General features: G+C 39.8%; 1 protein-coding gene across 1 annotated transcript in view; it reads left to right on the top strand.

Moving 5' to 3' along the window:
* AHNAK2 (AHNAK nucleoprotein 2) overlaps positions 1 to 13326 on the top strand; it is a 38874-nt gene extending 25548 nt beyond the window's left edge. Inside the window, exons 2-8 of the mRNA XM_010584183.1 lie at positions 1538 to 1614; positions 2410 to 2499; positions 3283 to 3339; positions 3936 to 4077; positions 4869 to 5050; positions 5815 to 10642; positions 11003 to 13326. Of these exons, the coding sequence (XP_010582485.1) occupies positions 3942 to 4077; positions 4869 to 5050; positions 5815 to 10642; positions 11003 to 13326 (7470 nt within the window). The 5' untranslated portion in view covers positions 1538 to 1614; positions 2410 to 2499; positions 3283 to 3339; positions 3936 to 3941. The remainder of the gene's footprint in view (positions 1 to 1537; positions 1615 to 2409; positions 2500 to 3282; positions 3340 to 3935; positions 4078 to 4868; positions 5051 to 5814; positions 10643 to 11002) is intronic.
* The last annotated feature ends 5532 nt before the right edge of the window (positions 13327 to 18858 follow it).

The following is an 18858-nucleotide window of genomic DNA, read 5'->3' as shown; positions in this document are numbered from 1 at the left end:
CCAAGGATTCTTCATTTAATGTCAACAATGAATGAGTTGCACAGTTCTGCTTGCAGTTGTCTTCTCTAGTGTTCAAGCATATTTTTAAGCCAGAGGATCTGTTTAGCAGAGCCAAAACGATGTATACTAGTGGCAGTTGCAGAACTGGCTGTGGGAGAGCTAGACAGCCTGATGGCTTGAAAAAAATGGAGCACAGAGACAGGAAAGAGACAGAGTTACCAGGACAAGGACTGGGGCATGTATTAGAATAGCCTGTGTATCAGGGAATGTGTAATTCAGCCACACTGTCCTCTACTGGATAAGCCCGGTTCTCTGAAAATGATGATGTATTCATGCTGTTTTCATTCTTCAGTGCCCAATTTAAGGCATTCCAGCAGAATCATACCTTTAAACAACCCATCTCCTTCACCTCATCTCTCTCTGCCCTCAATACTATTAAAAAGAAGAAAACAGTGTTTTTATGACTATCAAATGTTCATGATGTTTACTCTCTGACTCTTGTCTTAAGACCTCTGTCAGAAGCAAGGAAGAGTTTCAAGACGGGGAATTTCAATCAATTTAATTTATTGCCAATCAGTGAACTTCTAATTACTGATTCTGATATTTTTAAAAAAATGAAACCACTCAGGGAAAAACACCTCAGTTCCCCTCCATACACCTCCCCTCTTTCTGGTCTCCCATCCCCTCACTGTGGGCTACACTCAGTCCCTTTGAGGAGGTAAGGGTTGGTGCAGGAGCTGGGGGGTCAGCAGATGGTGGGTGCTTTTATTTTTCCACTCCTTGCTTCATGCTCAGTTGCCCCAGGGCAAGTTCCTCCACCAGCCTCCAACTCATTGGAGTCCAGCCTCCTCCTCTCTGCCCTTGCTCAGGCAGCTTTTCTTCCTCCAGCCCCAGCTTGAGATCCTATGTTGCTCCAGCATTTCTCCTGCTCTGACATCGCTCCTCTCTCCTCCTGCTCTGGTGTGGTCTTCTCTGTCTTTCTCCTCCTCCTGTACTGGTGTTGTTTCTTTTTCTCAGTGTTTACCACTCTTTCTTAAACACATTTTCACAGAGGTGCCAGAAACTCCTCCGATCGGTTCAGCATTGCAGGTGGAGCTGGCTGCAAGTGGCTGCGTCCAGCACAGGCTGGTTCATGGCCTCCTCCCACAGAGACCACCCCACAGCCACACTGCTGCCAAAACCCTGACAATCCTGCCCAATACACACCTCAAGCCCCACTTGGTAATCAAAAAAAAAACCCAACCAAACCCACAAACCAACTCTGGCTAACTTCTAGTTGTACATTTTCTCCAATCTGGGGATTTTTTTCCTTCACAAAAGCCTTTACGTTTCTGGATATGAGTATTTCTGGTATCTTTGGAAAGACTGGCCTGATGAGATCCGAGATAAGGAATCTAAATGAAAGCAAGCCTTTCTACAGCCAGCCCGTGCACGTCCCCCAGGCGTGTGCTGCTCTGGAGGGCTTCAGCTTGCAAGCTGACTGCTCTGTGCTCTGCATGGTTCCCACAGACCCCAACAACCTGTATGCTCCTTTCAGGTTCTGGACGACAGCTGAGACCGGCCGAGCCTCCGGGAGATGCTGATGCTGATGTGGATGCAGAGGATGAAGATTCTGTGAGTTTTTTTAGAGTGGGATTTTTTTTGGAACAGGGTTTTGGCAGTTACCTTGTTAAAATGGGACCCTAAATATTTCATTTACAGATGGGTCTTGCTGGCAATTTTTTTCCCCATCAAAAATGTTGTATTTCTGCTTGGGATTCTCCTGCCAGCTGAAAAGCTGGTATGATGCTTCAATATAAAGTGATCTGCTCTTTGCCATGATTCACCAGCATAAGTTTAATACCAAGACTTAGCAAACTATTACATGGCTGTTGACTACAGTAACTTTTCCTTAAAGCTTTAGCCAGTTTAGGTTCCCTATCATTTGACTCCACAAGGAAGCATGCCAAGCACTTGTCAGCAGAAATTCCTGCTGGGACTCTTCCATGGTTTGCTTGGTTATAGAGGACAATAAAGTTTGAAGCCACAGGATGCAAAGGTTAAGTGTGCAAATAAAGCAAGGGAGTGAATTTTTATTGCCTTTTTCAATTATTACTAATTGATCTGTCAGTATTCTCAGTCTGTTTAGCCCATAGATGCATACAATACATATAAAGAAAACCAAAATTACCATACCATTGGTTTTGTCTCTCAGGAGTCTGTCCCTTGTGTTCTTGAGTAATATCCTTAAATGAGAATTGCATTTATTCTTGACCTAAGGAAAGAGTTATTGGTTATTCTACATCCACCATTACTAATGAAAGATTTGTACACAGAAGATTATGCCCAAGTAGAAAAACTCTCCTAAAAAAAAATGCATCATTGTTTAATGGTGGATGTTCCTTTCCACCACTCATTTCTTTTCCACAGGTTAATGAAGTGGCAGTAGAAGACATCCGTCCAAGGCCACAAGGATCCTCTCCAGTTTATGAATATTCCATAGAAGAAGAATATTTAAAGGCAAGACACTGAGTTTTCATCACTGAGTTTTGATGCAGGCATGGCTTTACCAAGTTCATTCAAGAGGCTTTAGCTCCTACAGCTAGCCGAGACTCATATGTCACGTAACAGGATGTTGTTGCAGCAATATTGTCTTCCTGTCCCCACCAAAATCAAGGCCATATTCACTGATGGTTTTATATTGTACTGGACTTGTTGTTGGCCATGTTCTTGTTTCTTCACAAAAAATGCATTCGACTTCATTCCTTAAAGGACCTGGGGCAGAGAATGTCAAGAAATCACAATTATTTTCTATTAGAATATTTAGCTGGCTTGAATCTAACTAATATATATTTCAAAATTGCCTGTACGTCTTGGTTATTCAAAGGTAAAGATTTAATTAGTACAGTCATGTTAAGATAATCAGGCAATAGTTTGAAATTCACGCTGAAGTCAAATAAATGAAAAAAGGGTACATTCACAAAGATGAAAGCATGAGAAATGTGCTGCATAAGTAACACAGAAAAGCTCCCAATGTCTTAATACAATTGGTCTCTGGAGTTCATTTCATGCAAATTTTGGTACAATGCAGGGAGGCCTTCGCATCTAATTTACTACTGGGAATAATATAGTTAAATCATTCACATTGTACATCGCACTTGTAGATCCCAATTTTGCTCTGTTGCCATTAAAGACAGCCTCAGTTCTTAGTCTAAACCAGGCATTTTAACTGGTGTAGGACTTCTGTTGTACTTTACAACAGCACGACTTCTGAACACTAAATAATTGCAAATTATTTTTCAGCTTCAAGAAGAAAACAAAAAACATTCTACAGACAGATCAAAACAGAGTCATCCACAGGTCAGTCTAAAAGCACTCAGTAGTTTTAGGCATGTGGTTTGCAAAATAGTAAAGTTTGTTACAACACACAGACATGGATGGGTGGATAGAGGGAAGGACAAATAGACAGTCACTTTAGACTTGTTTTGACCAGAAACTTCACAAATTGCCTAGCTGTGGCACAGGCATGAACACTTACCTGTCCTATTTGGGGTCCTTCCATATTTTTTTTAGCATTCTTTAGCCTTCTCCAGTTTGAGTACAGTACAGCATTAGGTCTTTGACTTTTCCAGACCATTGACTCTAATTCAGGTGCTTAACATCTTCACAGAAAATACAGTATTTCAGCCCTAAAAGTTTCCATATGTTTCATGTTTTAAAATTACAACCTATTTTCTCTATGGTCCTGATCCAGCATAACCCTAATGCATGTGCTTAATTCTTATTTAGAGCAGAATCAAACCCCCACTGAACAAGTACATTCTCTATTTTAGATAATCTTTCTTGAGCTACTGAAAATATACCTGAGGAGACTCAACTTTTTATTGTAGAATAATGTAGAACACTTTGATACAATTAAATAAAAATTGTAAATTCACACTTTTTTCTATATCTAGGAAATCATGGAAGTGACCCTGAAAACAGAAGTGGAAGCTGGTGCTAGTGGTTTTAGTGTGACGGGTGGAGGAAATGAAGGAATATTTATTAAAAAAGTACTTAAGGAATCTCCTGCTTCAAAAATATTTAGTCTGAGAGAAGGTACAGTCTGATTTTCTGTTGTTTTGTTGTTTGTGGGTTTTTTTAATATATCATAAAACAATCAGGTATGTAGTTGTGTGTGCATATAGATACCTACCTGATCTGTCAACTCTTTAGGTAATAGAAATAGTAGATCCCAAACCAACTAATATTATGTGTGAGCTTATCCTTTCCATATTAATAATTTCAAAGATCAGTTTCTTTAAAAATAACAAAATTTGATTTTTTTTAATACCATAAAAAAATTTCTAGTTTTCACTGCAACAGTGAAAAAGATACATAGAAAGTAGTGTATACGCAACTAAAATGAAAAAAAAAAAAACAAAACCCAATTCATAACATTCATGAAGAAGCTGCCTTTGATTCTTTCACAAAGAGTATGCTGCAAAACTGCAATAAATAATGATTTAAACAAGAACAGAAGTCCAGAGTCTAAATACTGAAAAATATAAGAAAAAAACCTTTGTTACTGTCAGGGTGGTCAGACACTGCAACAGGTTTTCCAGAGATGTTGTGGAGTCACCATGCTTGGAGATATTCAAAACCTGACTGCACATAGAGCTGAACAACTGGCCGTAGCTGATCCTTCCCTGAGCAGGGCACTTAGACTGGATGATCTCCAGAGGTCCTTTCCAGCCTTAACTATTCTATGATTCTGTTATGTGAACAGAATTTCATGTTTTAAATAAATAGGATGTGGTAAATTTTTTTTGTGGGTATTAATTCAACAGCATTTGAAAAAGTGCAAGAAAACACAAACTAATTAAAATGATGTCTGATTCCACTTGCAGGTGATCAGCTTCTAAGCGCTACAATATTTTTCGATAATATCAAATATGAAGATGCACTCAAGATTCTCCAATATTCCGAGCCGTACAGAGTCCAATTCAGCCTCAAAAGAAAAATTGCTGGGAAAGAAGAGCTAGAACACATTCACTCTACAGCCCACTACAAAAAGGAAAGAATAAGCCAGGTAGATATTTGATTTGTTTACAAAGTTTGGATAACACTGTAGTATTGTGCTGTGTGGAAATAGACCAGAAAATACACGCTAGTCTCTTCTTAAGACTTAGGCACGTGTTTAAACTTACTAACATGAATATTCATGAGAACAAAAAAATCCCACACAGTATTTGCAGCTTTTTAAATATCCTGGGCAAGACTATAGGTTTCGGATAAAGTCACAATCTTGCGTTAGGGTAAAAAAACATTCTCTAGCGAGTCAGCTTTTTTTTTTTTGTTAAGTATCCACTGATAGAGCAGGCCCAGATAAGCTCTGTAATACATTAAAATATCAGTAAATATTTTTCTCAAAAGATCACCAATGAAATTTTCTCATAAAAATATGTGTTTAATCACTGATATTTCCATAGACATGATCTGCTCATAGGTCTCCATCACATTCAAAATTATTTTTCTCTTCATATACATATATATAAATATTTTCTATTTATACAGACATATATAGAGATATACAGATACAAACCTCTGCTTACTGCAGTATTTTGCCAAGAATGTAAATCTCCAGAAATCTACTTATTACAGTCATATAATCCATTTGTTTTATGTAATTTCTGCCTGAATTATATACACCATTTTTAGGAATTTTTTATATAACAAGTAGATAGTCCGAATAAAAAGCACATTTTTCTACATGTTTTATAGTATGTATTTTATTTTGTGTTGCATCTGTATTTAGTTTACTTTTAGTCTTCTGACTACTATTTGTTCTTTCAGGAAAAAGAACTCGGTGAGAGCATTCCTGAAGAAACACTGCATGTTTCAGGAAAAGCCATTTCAGAAGAAGACAGGGAAACATTAATTGTAAGCCAAAGGGTAGGAAGGAGCAAGAGACCTAAAAAAGATAGACTGTCATGGCCAAAATTCCAGTCGATTAAAAATAAAAAGATACTGGGGCACAGAAGATCTCATAGTACATCAGATGCATATGAGCCTGCTATACAGGATATTTCCCCTACAAGCACAGACACAGAGTCTCAATTTCAACAAGAAGTCCATATCAAAGAGAAAAAAGGAAGCCAAAAGAAACTGAAGTTCCCTAGCATTGGATTCAAAATGCACAGATCCAAACCAGAACCAGCAGACAAGCAAAAAAAAGAAATAAAAACTACACTGTTATCTGAAAGAGAAAAAATACATAAAGAAGATATCAGCCTGGAAAATCCTGAAATCCTAACTGTTGAATATACTACATCTCCTGTTTATGAAATTAAAACAGGGGAGGTAACTGAAACTTTAACAAAAGACTTAAAAGATATGAAAAATGGCATTCCATCTCATGCAAAAAAATGCCCTGAAGTTGAAATAAGCATTAAAAAAGAAAAAGACAAGGAATCGACATCAAAATTTATTGTACCTGAAGTACCAGCTATAACAACACAGATACCAAAGCCCAGTTTAGAAACACCTGATCTGAAAGAAAGCCCAACTAAACAAACACTGCAAGCCTCATCAAAATCCCGAAAAAAGAAACAGAAAGGAACAGCAGATAAAAAGGAACGAGAAAGTGGAATTAACATAGACATGATGGGTCACACAGCACAAGGATCTATACAAGTAAAAGGTCTAGAAATAGGCACTGCTAAAGCAGAATTACACACAACATCTGACACACTGCAAACAGGAGAAAAACAAGCAGAAGATGACACACAAATAAGAACAATTCAGAAAACAAAATTTGAGATTTCAGTGCCCAAAATAAAAGAGACAGAGACTGAAAACACCAAAATGGGAACTGATGTTCCATATTCAGTACGAGAAAAAACAGTTGATACAAGTTCAGAGGAAAGCAGGAATTTGGATGTGAAACCTCACATGCCTGATGCAGAATCAGAAGTATCTACTTGGAAAATACAAATGCCAACATTCAAAATGGCCAAGACGCCTAAAGCTGACATGAAAATATCAAAAGAAGAAATCACAGCTGAATCAGTAGATACTGTAAAAAAAGGACAGATAGAAGAAGATGGCATGTCAACAAGTGATAAAACCTTGAAGATGGACATTTGCATGAAGACAGGAGAAAAGGAGACAGAGGGAAAAGAAAGCAAATTCAGACTCCCAAAGTTTAAATTGCCTACATTTACCTGGGCAACTACAAGGGATGAAACAGGGCAAAGTGAAGGTCAGATAAGTGATATGGAAGGAAAACTGCCAAATTTAGAAGCAAGTACAAAAAAGGTGGAAGGACTGGAAGGCGAGGTCAGCCTGCCCACCGCAGAGGTCGACCTCCCCTCCGCCACCGTGACGGCCACAGGGGAGGGCCCCGCGCTGGGCCTCAAAGCCGACGTCCCCGGCGCCAAAGCCGAAGGGGCCGGCTGGAAGCTGGAGAAGCCCTCCCTCAAAATGCCCAAAGCCGACATCAAAGCTCCCAAGGTGGACATCAGCCTGCCGTCCGTCGACGTCACCCTTCCAAAGGCCAGCGTCGACCTGCAGGCGCCCGAGGCGGCCCTCACCCTCGAAGGGGAAGCAAAAGGCCCAGAGAAGGAGGCCGCAAAGACCAAGGACGGCAAGTTCAAGATGCCCAAGTTCGGCATGCCTTCCTTCGGCTGGTCCAGCAGCAGAGAAGCCAAGGGCACCGTGGCCGCTGATGTGGACGTCAGCCTCAAGGAGCCCCAGGTGACGGTGCCCTCGGGAACCGCCGAAGTCGACGTGACCCTGCCCGGGGCTGAGATCCAAGCGCCCAGTTTTGATGTTGCCATAGATTCCTCCTCTGGAAAAGGAGATGAGATGGGTAAATCTAGAAGTTCTCTGTTTAGAATGCCTAAGGTTTCCCTTTCCAAAAGTTCAACACCTCAGGCACAGAGTAAGTCCAGAGTTGACGTTTCTGTGTCAGAATCTCTTTCCCATTCTGTAGTAGAGGAACCTCCTTCTGTTCTTTCAGGCAGTGTCGGATCTAAACTTCTTCCTGACATTAAGGGAGATATTGGCTCTAAAAGTAGTAAATTCAGAATTCCTAGCTTGGGTTTCTCCAGCATTGATATTGGGTCTTCTAAAATTGAACAGGATTCCCCATTACCAAAAGCGGATATTACTCTTACTAAATATCAAATGAATATTTCAGACCCTGAATCAAAAATATCATCTCTTGCTGATGAGAATCTTTTAGTAACAGATTCTGAAATTTTAAATGAAGGTGGTTCTTTGGAGCAAAGAATTCTGAAGCCAGGAGAGAAAACAGCAGCTGCTGAAATACCTATGTGTGACACAGAGGTTACAGTTAAAATTCCTAAACTACGAAAACCAAAATTTGGAATTTCTTGGTCTAAGGGAAAACCATCAGAAAGTGATGTTGGTTCCAAAGTGGAACCTGAAATTTCCAGGGGAAGGATAACATCTGATATGACAGATACTGATATTGAAAAACTAACTCAGATCTCTGATGCCGAATTAGGTATAAAGCTGTACAAGCCCTCATCTGAAGTTGTTCTGGATGCACCAATGTTGGATGTCAGTCTCCCATCAATGGAAGTTACCAAGCCAAAATTAGAAGTGGAAATCCATGGCCTAGATTCAGAGTGCAAGGCAGAACAGGAAGTAGTTTCAGGAGAGAAGGACACTGAGGAGAAAGAAAACAAATTTAAAACGTCAAAATTCAAACTGCCTTCATTTAGTTGGTCACCAAAGAAGGAAGCTATTGCTCCTTCTGATGTTGAGGGACAACTGGAAGAACCCACTCTGTCTGCTTTATCTGGAGACACAGCATCTGAATTAACATTTCCTACTCCTGAGAATCAATACCTTCATGCGGACTTTGATACATCAACAGAAAAAGATGGTGAAAAGGGCAGAAACAAGAAGTCCCAATTTATCATGCCAAAGATCTCATTCCCTAAAATTAAGGGTCAAAAAGTCCAGGTCTCTCTGCCCATAATGGAAACTGATGTTTGTGGTCCCAAACAAGAAAAAGCTGTTTCTGTCCAGAAATCTGAGAAAGGGAGTAGTGGAGAAGGGGCAGGAATGGGTATAAAAATGCCCAAAGTTACAGTCCCAAGTTTGGAATTTTCCAAACCAGAAGTCAAAGCTCCCAAAATAGAGATGGATATTAGCATGCCGACAGGTGAGGTCGTACTTCCTACATGTGAAGAAGGTGACCTGACATTGAAATCAGCTGCTGCTAATGCCAGCCTCTCCACCTCAGATATTAAGATGAAAACTGAAGGCTCACTCGACGTGAAGAGTCCTGACACAAGTGTTGAAAGAACATCAAGTGAAATTGTTGTGGGTGATGTAGAAATAAAAATTGAAGGTCCTGAAGGGAAAACAAAAATGTCTAAATTCCAAATGCCAAAGTTTGGAATTACACATTCTAAAGGGAAAGGGTCAGAAAAGGAGGTCAGTCATACCAAATCAGAAGTCAAGGTTCCCCAACTAAAAGCAATGGTAGAAATAGATGACATTGCTGTTGAAGCACCAAATTTGGAGGTAGAATGTGGTACAGGAACAGAAACTTACAGCCCTGAAGTCAAAATGACCAAAGCTGACAATAAGGCATCAGAGGCTGATGTTCATCTCCCACCAGCTGACATTTCTGTTCCAAAAACAGACAGCGATATTCGGGATTCAGATGCAGCACTAAAAATCAAAGGGGAAATAAAACAAGATGGAGATGGAGAAGGGAAAGAAGGGCATTTCAAAATGCCAAAATTCAAACTTCCATCCTTCAGCTGGTCACCGAAGAAGGAAGCAAGTGTTAAGCCAGATTCTGGAGCAAATTTGGAAGATCATAAACTTGCTGTAGTGTCAAGCAGAATAGACACAGAAGTGAGAGGAACTGAAGCTGATGATCAAGGTCCTGGGCCAGACCTTGATCTGGAAATATCTGCAGGAAAAGTTGAACAAAAAAGTCCAATTAAAAAACCTCAATTTGTCATGCCCAAAATTTCACTCTCCAAGATAAAGGTTCCCAAATCTCAGACTCACTCACCAAAAGTTGAAGCTGATGCTACTATTCCTAACACAGAAAGAGAGGGTGATGATTCAATACAGATACCTGACATAGAAAGAAGTCATTCCAAAAAGACAGAAGAGGGGGCACAAATAAGCATAAAACTGGCTGATGTTAAGATCCCTGCTCTGGAGTTTTCGAAAATAGAAACTGGAGCCTCCCAGACTGAAATGGGAGTCAGCTCAGCAAAGATTGATGCTGCTTTGCCTCCCTCTGAGGGGAGTTTTCAACAGGTTGTCCTAAAATCGAGTTCAATCAGTGAAGATACCATGCAGAAAACAAGTATTAAGTTCCCCAAAGGAGAAGCTTCAGTTGAACTGAGGAGCCCTGAAACAGTAATAGAAAAATCTTCAGTGGTGGATGGAAGAAAGATTAAATTGGAAGGTCCTGAAGGGAAGAATAAAATGCCCAAATTCCAAAAGCCAAAGTTCGGAATCTCCCTAACAAAAGGGAAGGGCCCAGAGACAGAGATCAGCTCTCCAAAAATAGAAGCTGAGCTACCCCAGCTAAAAATGACAAATGAAATTGCTGACATTGCTGTGGGAGTTCCAGCATCAGAACTTACATCTGATATGTCGGATTCTGGAGTAGGTGTTTGTAAGATAAAAACACCCCAAGTTCTGACAGCTGGCATTGAAGCTCCAAAGGTAGACATAAGCCCCCAGTCAGTGTCTAAACCAATGACAGAGGGTGCTATTGAGAGCTTTGAGGAGAAAGAAATCAAATTAAAAGAAGAACATGAAATAAAAGCTGAAGACATTCAGACTGAAGAACATCAGGGATGGTTTAAAATGCCAAAATTCAGAATACCTGCATTTGGCAGTACATCCTTAAAGGAAAAAAAAGGTGATGCTGATACTGAAAGAAGTACAGAAAAAGCTCAGGCAGGCATTCCCTCTGTCAAAGTACAAACTGAAACAAGTATTCCTGAAACTACCTTCTCATTACCACATGCAGTTGCTGAAATTACTATTGGAAAAGAAGGGATTCCAAAATTAGGAGTTTCTGTGAAGACTTCTGATGTTAGCTTGTCAAAGATGGAAGGAGATATTTCATTATCCACAGAAATAACAGACAGTAGAGTGAATATTCCAAAACCTGAAACTTATGCAGACATAGTTAAGCACGGTGCTGAAGGACAAAAAATGCATACTTCAGAATTCACAGTGTCTTCAACAGAATTCCTAAGTGCTTCAGAAATTGACCAAGACAACAGTTTAACGAACAGGTTTCCTACTCTGACTCTTCAAGAGTGTAAAGTCAAATCACAGGATATAGAGGTCCAAAAGGTAGAAAGTTCCACTAAGTTAGAGACTTCAGGAGTAGGATGTAAACCATCATTAGCTGAAATTACTCTGGATGCAACACAGGACAAAATAGATGTTAGTCTTCCAAAGGAACAGCTAGATATCCAAAATCAAGAGGCAGTAATTAAAAAAGGAAAGAAAAAGGGTGAGATGAAAATTATAGGAAAAGACATTGAAGGAAGCCAATTAAAAAGGCCTACATGTGAATCATCAACAACAAAGAGATCAGAAGATGGTGCTTATGTTACAGCTAAGCTGGAAGATCTAAAGGTAGAAGTTCCAAGAGTGAAGATGGATGTTAAAACTGCTAAAGTAGATCCTGAAATGAAATTTCAAGTGAAAAGTGTTGAAAAGGACATGTCTGCAGGGGTGGAAGTGCAAGTAGAAGATAGAGCAGAAACAAGTAAAATTAAAACATACAAGTTTAAGATTCCAAAGTTTGGAGTGTTGCATTCAGAAGTGAAGGATTTTGAAGATGATATCAATTTGCCAAAGTCAGAAGGTGATTCAGTATGTAAAACTGAAATAGGCACAGCAGAAATGCAGTTTCAAAAATCAGAAGAATCTATTGGCCTGAAAAGTCCAGCTCCACACCATATGGAAGCATCTGCCAGAACAGCAGTGGAAACAGTGGACAAATCACAAGGTGGCCCAGAAGTAAATATAAAAATTCCCAAACTAAAAATACCAAGATTCACTTTCAGAGCTCTCCCAATTGAAGCTGATGTTTCAGTGTCAAAAGTGGTAACAGATCCAAAGGGCTCTAGTACTGATATTGAAGTAGTGCAACTGCAGGCAAGCTCTGCTATCCCTGAAGAAACACCAGAGGCTCCAGAGGGTGGTATTCAAAAAGCAAAAAGCAAAATTCTAACACTGACTGAACCTGACATTAAAACAGCACAGATGACTACTACCATAGAGTCCTCCCTTTCAAATGCAGGGCAAGACATTCATTGGTCGTATGTAGAGGGCCAAGAAGTGAGTGAGAAAGTAGAACCTGAACATGTTGCTATTGAAAGGTGTGAGATTTACACTACTGAAATCCTGAAAGAATCAGAGATTCTCTCATCAGAAGTCAAAACTGCAACTTTGGGATTCTCATTGCTCAAGGTGAAGTTGCCTGAATCACATAGCAACTTAGAAGTGCTAGTCGAGCAGCCATCTTCCACAGAAGGTGTATCAGTGAGCAAACCTAAATGTACTGATGAAAGCTTTGGAGTAGCAGCACAGAGAACTGGCAGTGCTGAGCTTAAACTATCTGACAAACCACACAGGGAGACTGAAGAATCTAGTGGAGGAGTAACTTTGCCAAAGTTAAAACCATATGCTGTTGAAGTAAAGCCTTCCAGTAAACTTGAAGAGAGTCTTCCTGATAAGTCACCAGAGGGAATAACTGCAGGTCCTCTCTCTAAAGATAAGGATGTAGCTGAAGCACTAGAAGATGAAGAAAAAGACATAACCAATGAAAAAGAAAAGACTGATAGTAAAAGATCTCCTGGAAGATTCAAATTTTGGCTTCCAAGTATTGGCTTTTCATCTTCTGGTGATGAAACAAGCACAGATTCAAAAACAGAATTAAAAAAATCAGTTCCAGAAGATGTGAAACCTGCTGACACATCAGATAATGATTCTTCTAAGCAAACTGAAAAAACTGGATGGTTTAGATTTCCCAAGCTTGGTTTCACATCTCCTTCCAAAAAGGCTAAGGCTGTTGACAAAGAAGAGATGACTCATAAAGAGGGAAGAATCTCAGATGAAGATAGCCCATCAGATAAACCTGATGTATTTTTTGATGCACAAGAAAGCTTATCACCTAAAGAAACAACAGAGAGTGAAAAAGTTGAAATTGATGGGGCCTCATCTAATGTTCCAGTTTCTCGAACTATCGTGACATCTTCAGCAAGAACTGAACTAATCTTGTTGGAGGAGGAAAAAGATAGTGAATCTAATATTCCTGGAGAAACAACCAAATGAAGACTGTCTTTTCTCAACCCTCAGTGAAAATAAAATCATCTACATGTACAGAAAAAAATGTTTTCTTAATTTTCTAGTAACTGAAAATTAAACAAAACCCAAAGCTGATATTCATGAAAACAGTTGAACAGAATTTACCACATTAATTTTCAAGTACGTCGATATTGTGCACTAACAAAAATACCAGTTTCTTCAAATCTGCCCCAAAGGCAACAATTACTACAGGTACAGAGGAGCCCATGGTTTTAGCAAAGTCTGAAAAGATACCTGAACCACGAAAGTAAACCATTGAAAGGCTCAATGACAGCAGAAAGACTTGTTAAATAGGCTTCTCAAAAACACACCAATTATGTTTAGATTATAGATTATTTCCAGAATGGAGTATAAACTAGTACTATGAGAACTATACTTACTTGTTTAGATTTTGGACCTTTCTGATCTACTTTTGCTTTCTTATTAAAATATTTTTCTTTTTTTCAGCTAAGGTGATATGTATATTCCACAAACATTTTAAAATGCCAAATAAAAACAAAATACTAGTGTAGAGAGACTAACACTTTACCTCTTCCTCTCTTCTCATTTTTTGATTATTGTGGTGGGTCGTATTTAGCCTTAAAAGAATTTTTAAAAAAAACAACAGAATAAATTCAAGACCAAAAACCATACAACTAATTCACATTTTTAAGATACCAAAATAAAACATGCTGACAAAGAATAATTATTAAAATGTGGATAAATAAATTTTAATGTATATATTTACTGGATAGTTAAATGCACAGAATGATCTGCCACACTGGTGGAATTGCTTCAAAGATTTTCTGGGAAAGAAGATGTATATAATTATTTGCTTCTCTGTTTACATTAATGCTTCTCTCAAGAGCATAACAAAAACCAGAGTGCATATGTGACAGCCTTCACATGTATTATTAAAACACTGTCTGTATTCTTAAACCACAATAAACTCACCATATGAATAATAACTCGAGTAGTGCGAGTTACTGATAGTGCTGTTAGCATGTTCTTATTCTGAAAATCCCAGCTTAAATTTGTAAAAGGTTTGAGTATACCCCACTATTTGCTGAAGTGGCTGCTTAATGACAGCACAGTTTCTACAGTGCTAATGGAGACATTTCACTCATTACAGCCCTGAGTTTTATAGATTTGCCTGTGCAGACATGATTTGTTATAGTAGTTTTCTCATCCTGTATTTTCCTTCTCCATATTCTGCTTGGTACAGGGAAAGCAGACACAGCAAAACATTTAGAAACTGGTTTGTAAAGGAAGTGTACTTGGTTGTCTAACCATCTGTAGCTTGAGATGTTCTTCATTTCTATATCTTTGCAGTAGGCTTAAATATTCTAAAGAGAACTGCTGGCAGTTATTCTAAAGAGAATGCTAATTATCTCTGAAGAGACTGTTCACATAAGTGTTAGGCACGTATCATTTATTTGGATTTTGCAGCATTTCCCTGAAGTTCCCCTAAGTATAAAAGTCATTGTTCAATAGACCCAAAATTATCACATCAGACAGCAACGGCATATACCAGGACTGAGAAAAAAGATGGAAAAATTGAGTCCAGGAAAAGGTAATGTATGTAATAAAGGACATCCCATTCTAACAGCAGCTCACATCTGCCTGCAAAGCAGCCTTCACATAAAATGTTTCTCAGGTAGTGTCCATTTACTTAGGCCCACAAGTAGGAATCCACCTAGACAGTACTGAATGTAGGAGTCTGTTGCAAAGGTGACAGAATCAAGTCAATTAAAATCGAGCTCTGAGACAGCAATGACCACAGAGCAATAATCACTATGATATTTTTAAAAGATGAATGAAATAGTTAAGGGAAGAGCAGTAGAGAAAAGCAGCAGCAATAAAATCTTCCTCCAAATAGGCTACTGTCAGCTTTGGGAAAGGTGAAGGTTAGCAGAAAAGCAACCAGGTTAACAAGGTATTACCCAAGGGTCTGACCACAGGAATAGCTAAGAACAGAGCTCAAAAGGGTGCAAGGAGCACAGACACAAACCTGCAGAACATAGGCATTTTGTGAACAGGCTGATTCTGACCCCACCTGCATACTTAGTATGAGATGCTCCGGTTGTTCTTTTTAACTGTGGTAGGTTTCCTTGGTTACTGCTACTTATCTTTTAACATCTGAAAAAGTGGGCTGTTCAGCTAAACATCTATGTACAGTCTCCGGCCAAACAAGCCTACAACTGTGATTTGACATGCAAAAGAAGGTATACATGCATTAAACAGAAAGACATTCCCACCTCAGTAATATCTTGCATAGTTAAGACATGAATACATCTCTGTTGTTTGGCTATTTTATTGTTACATTTGAAGCAGGACCTCTCATAAATTCATAGAATCATAGAATCATTTAGGTTGGAAAAGACCTTCAAGATCATCGAGTCCAACCATCAACCATGCCCACTAAACCATGTCCTGAAGTACCCCGTCGACTCGCTTTTTGAATACCTCCAGGGATGGTGACTCAACCACTTCCCTGGGCAGCCTACTCCAATGTCTGACAAACCTCTCAGCAAAAAAAATTTTCCTAATATCTAACCTAAATCTCCCTTGCCTCAACTTGAGGCCATTTCCTCTCGAGGAATTCCAAAGGCAAGACAGCCAAAACTAATCCTGAATGAGATAATACATATGAAGAAGAATGGAATGGAATGGAATGGAATGGAATGGAATAGAAACAGAATAGAATAGAATAGAATAGAATAGAATAGAATAGAATAGAATAGAATAGAATAGAATAGAACAGAATAGAATAGAATAGAACAGAATAGAATAGAACAGAATAGAATAGAACAGAATAGTTCAGTTGGAAGGGACCTACAACCATCGTCAAATGCAACTGCCTGACCACTTCAGGGCTGACCAAAAGTTAAAGCATGTTATTAACAGCATTGTCCATATGCCTCTTAAACATTGACAGGCATGGGGCATCGACCACCTCTGTATAAAGCCTGTTCCAGTGTCTGACCACCCTCTTGGTAAATAAATGTTTCTTAATGTCAAGTCTGAACCTCACCTGATGCAGCTTTGAACCATTTTCACTCACCCCATCATGGCATACCAGGGAGAAGAGATAAGCACCTCCCTCTCCACTTCTCCTCCTTGGGAAGCTGCAGAGAGCAGAGGTCCATGAGGCAGCGCCCATGACAGAAGAGCTATATTCCAGGGATTATGGAGATACTTATGACTGTCAAAAAAATTAAGTGTACTTTGATATAGCATAAATGGTAGATGAAAAGTTTTCTTCAGTACCTGGATGAAAGCAACAAAGGTATGATTTATCTGGAACAACTGAGAAAGGAAAATCCTGGGTAATGGGGGAAAAATTGAAAACAGATAATACTAAAGCTTTTGGAACAAGCTGGTGTCTAATGTGTGAAACCCAGTGACTTTGTAGTCCCGTCAGAACTCATAAACCTATGGAGCCAGCTAGGTTCTGTCTTGCCGTCATCTGCATTGGTGTCAGCAGTGCTGTAGCCACAAGGCACTACACCAAACCAAATGCCCTCAGAAATGAGACTGCTGGGAGAGTGGTGCAGCAGATCTGCATGAAAGCCGCTCAGGTAAAGCAGGGCCAGTTCACTTAAAGTTGTACTCCATCATAACACAGGTACCTGAGATGAGCTGATCAGAGGACAGTATCCATGCTGAAGATCCTACCCAGCAACTTTTTCAGACATGAATAAACCAATACTGAGAAAAAAATGAACTGCCTGCAACCAAACTAGAAAATCCATCCAAGAATAATAAATAGATGCTAATGTACACTACTTCTTACATTTAGTACGTGTATCACAATCTAAATGAAAGAGACAAGCAACAGGTGGGTGGATAAGAACTATTATTAACCATGTTTCATAAATGGAAAAGTACTAAGAGACTCAAAGCCTGGCTATAATTTATACCATATTCTACCTTTGTAATAGATAGCAAGTAAATTAGAATCAAGTTATGAAGGGGCCTAAAAAGTCTCACAAGAAACCAGGGAAATAAACTCAAGTTCCTCTTAGGTCCAGTTCATTGTCTTAATCATAAACCCCTCCTTCATATGTGGAGGAAAAACAACACACATCGTGCCAATGATGAAAATAAAGGAGCACTCTCATAAGCACCAATTTTTCCTTTACAAGGTGAACCTTACCCCACACGATTCTTATATTACCAGAAGACAAGTCTCCCAGCTTGCCCAGGAACTCTGTCCCACTGAACAACTTACCCAGCATGGTCAGTTTTGAGCCAGCAGAGGAGAAAGAAGTTTTCTTATTCCTGCAATATGTCTCCCACCCAAACCAGTGAAAATGTAGCTTCGAGTGCCATCTAGAGGAGTGCGCTCCTCTATAGAAAATAGTTCTGTTGGTTAAACATGCAATTTCTCAAAAAGATTTTCAAACTGACCCACCTTTCACACGTGCTCATTGCACCGGGAAAAATCTGTCCGATGTCGTTCTTGCATGCAAGTATTAATACAGCCCACGGCCGGATATATTTGTTCGTACAGGATAATAAACCCGTGAAATGGAGCTAGTGAAAACCAGCTGGGGAGGTTCTACTTTGCCAGAAATGTTAATTAGTGAATGGAAATCTCAAAATATTAAGCAGCCTCTAGAAAGCAAATTGGGGAGGAGAGCACTAAAAGCACCTGCATCTTCCTCAATATGTTTGCACATACGTGAATACTCACGATATTTCAGTGTTATCTGTAAATGTAACTACATGTCTTAAAAATCTGCCTTAATAACAACAAGCATTGATTTGTCATGATGGATAAAACAATCCAAGGAATCTTAGAAGTGTCTGGAAGAGATAACTAAGGAGCAGCCTGGAAACCAAAACATGGAAAATTGGTTGGGATCATCTCCAAAAGACCTCATGGGGAAGAGGCCTTATTTGTATGGGGCTTTGTGTGTATCCGCAAAGATATAAATCAGTCCACACATGCACAATCACAGCAGGTCCCTTTGTCATTCTCTGCACAGGGCAGGGATTCAAAAGCACAGAAACAATTCCTCCGGAAAGGGGAGGTTGCACCATGAAGGGGAAGCCTGTACTCCTGCTACCCGGTGCTGTGTCTGCGGCAAGAGAGGATGGCCTCAGAGCCAAAATCCAACTGAACAAGGCCCTGCCAGGATGGGACTGATGCCACGAGCTGCCACAAGCTTTTTGGGGGCTGGAGAGGTCCACTGCGTTTTCACAGCTGAGAGACCCAGTGCCGGGACAAGGCGTGTGCCTGACCCTTCTGTGGAGCCGTGCTCTGGGCTTTCACCTTGAGCTCTCCCACCTCTGCTGTACATCAGTCCCAAAGCAAAAAAGTTCACTTTGCAACTCCGCTTCCAGTGTCAGGCAAAGATGCACAGCCCTGGCGAGGTTCTCGGATCCCCAGCCCGGCGTCACTTGCACCACTTCACGGCTGGAGCACATGCCCCGCTTTCCTTTCCTATCCCTTCTGGGAGTCACCCAGGGCAGAGCCGCCACGCAGCGGGGGATATGGATGTAACGCACCAG

Source organism: Haliaeetus leucocephalus, unplaced genomic scaffold, assembly GCF_000737465.1.
Source record: "Haliaeetus leucocephalus isolate CR32 unplaced genomic scaffold, Haliaeetus_leucocephalus-4.0 Scaffold944, whole genome shotgun sequence".
Classification (NCBI taxonomy): Eukaryota; Metazoa; Chordata; class Aves; order Accipitriformes; family Accipitridae; genus Haliaeetus; species Haliaeetus leucocephalus.
Note: the sequence above shows the minus strand (reverse complement) of the source record. Positions and strands in the feature narration are given on the sequence as shown.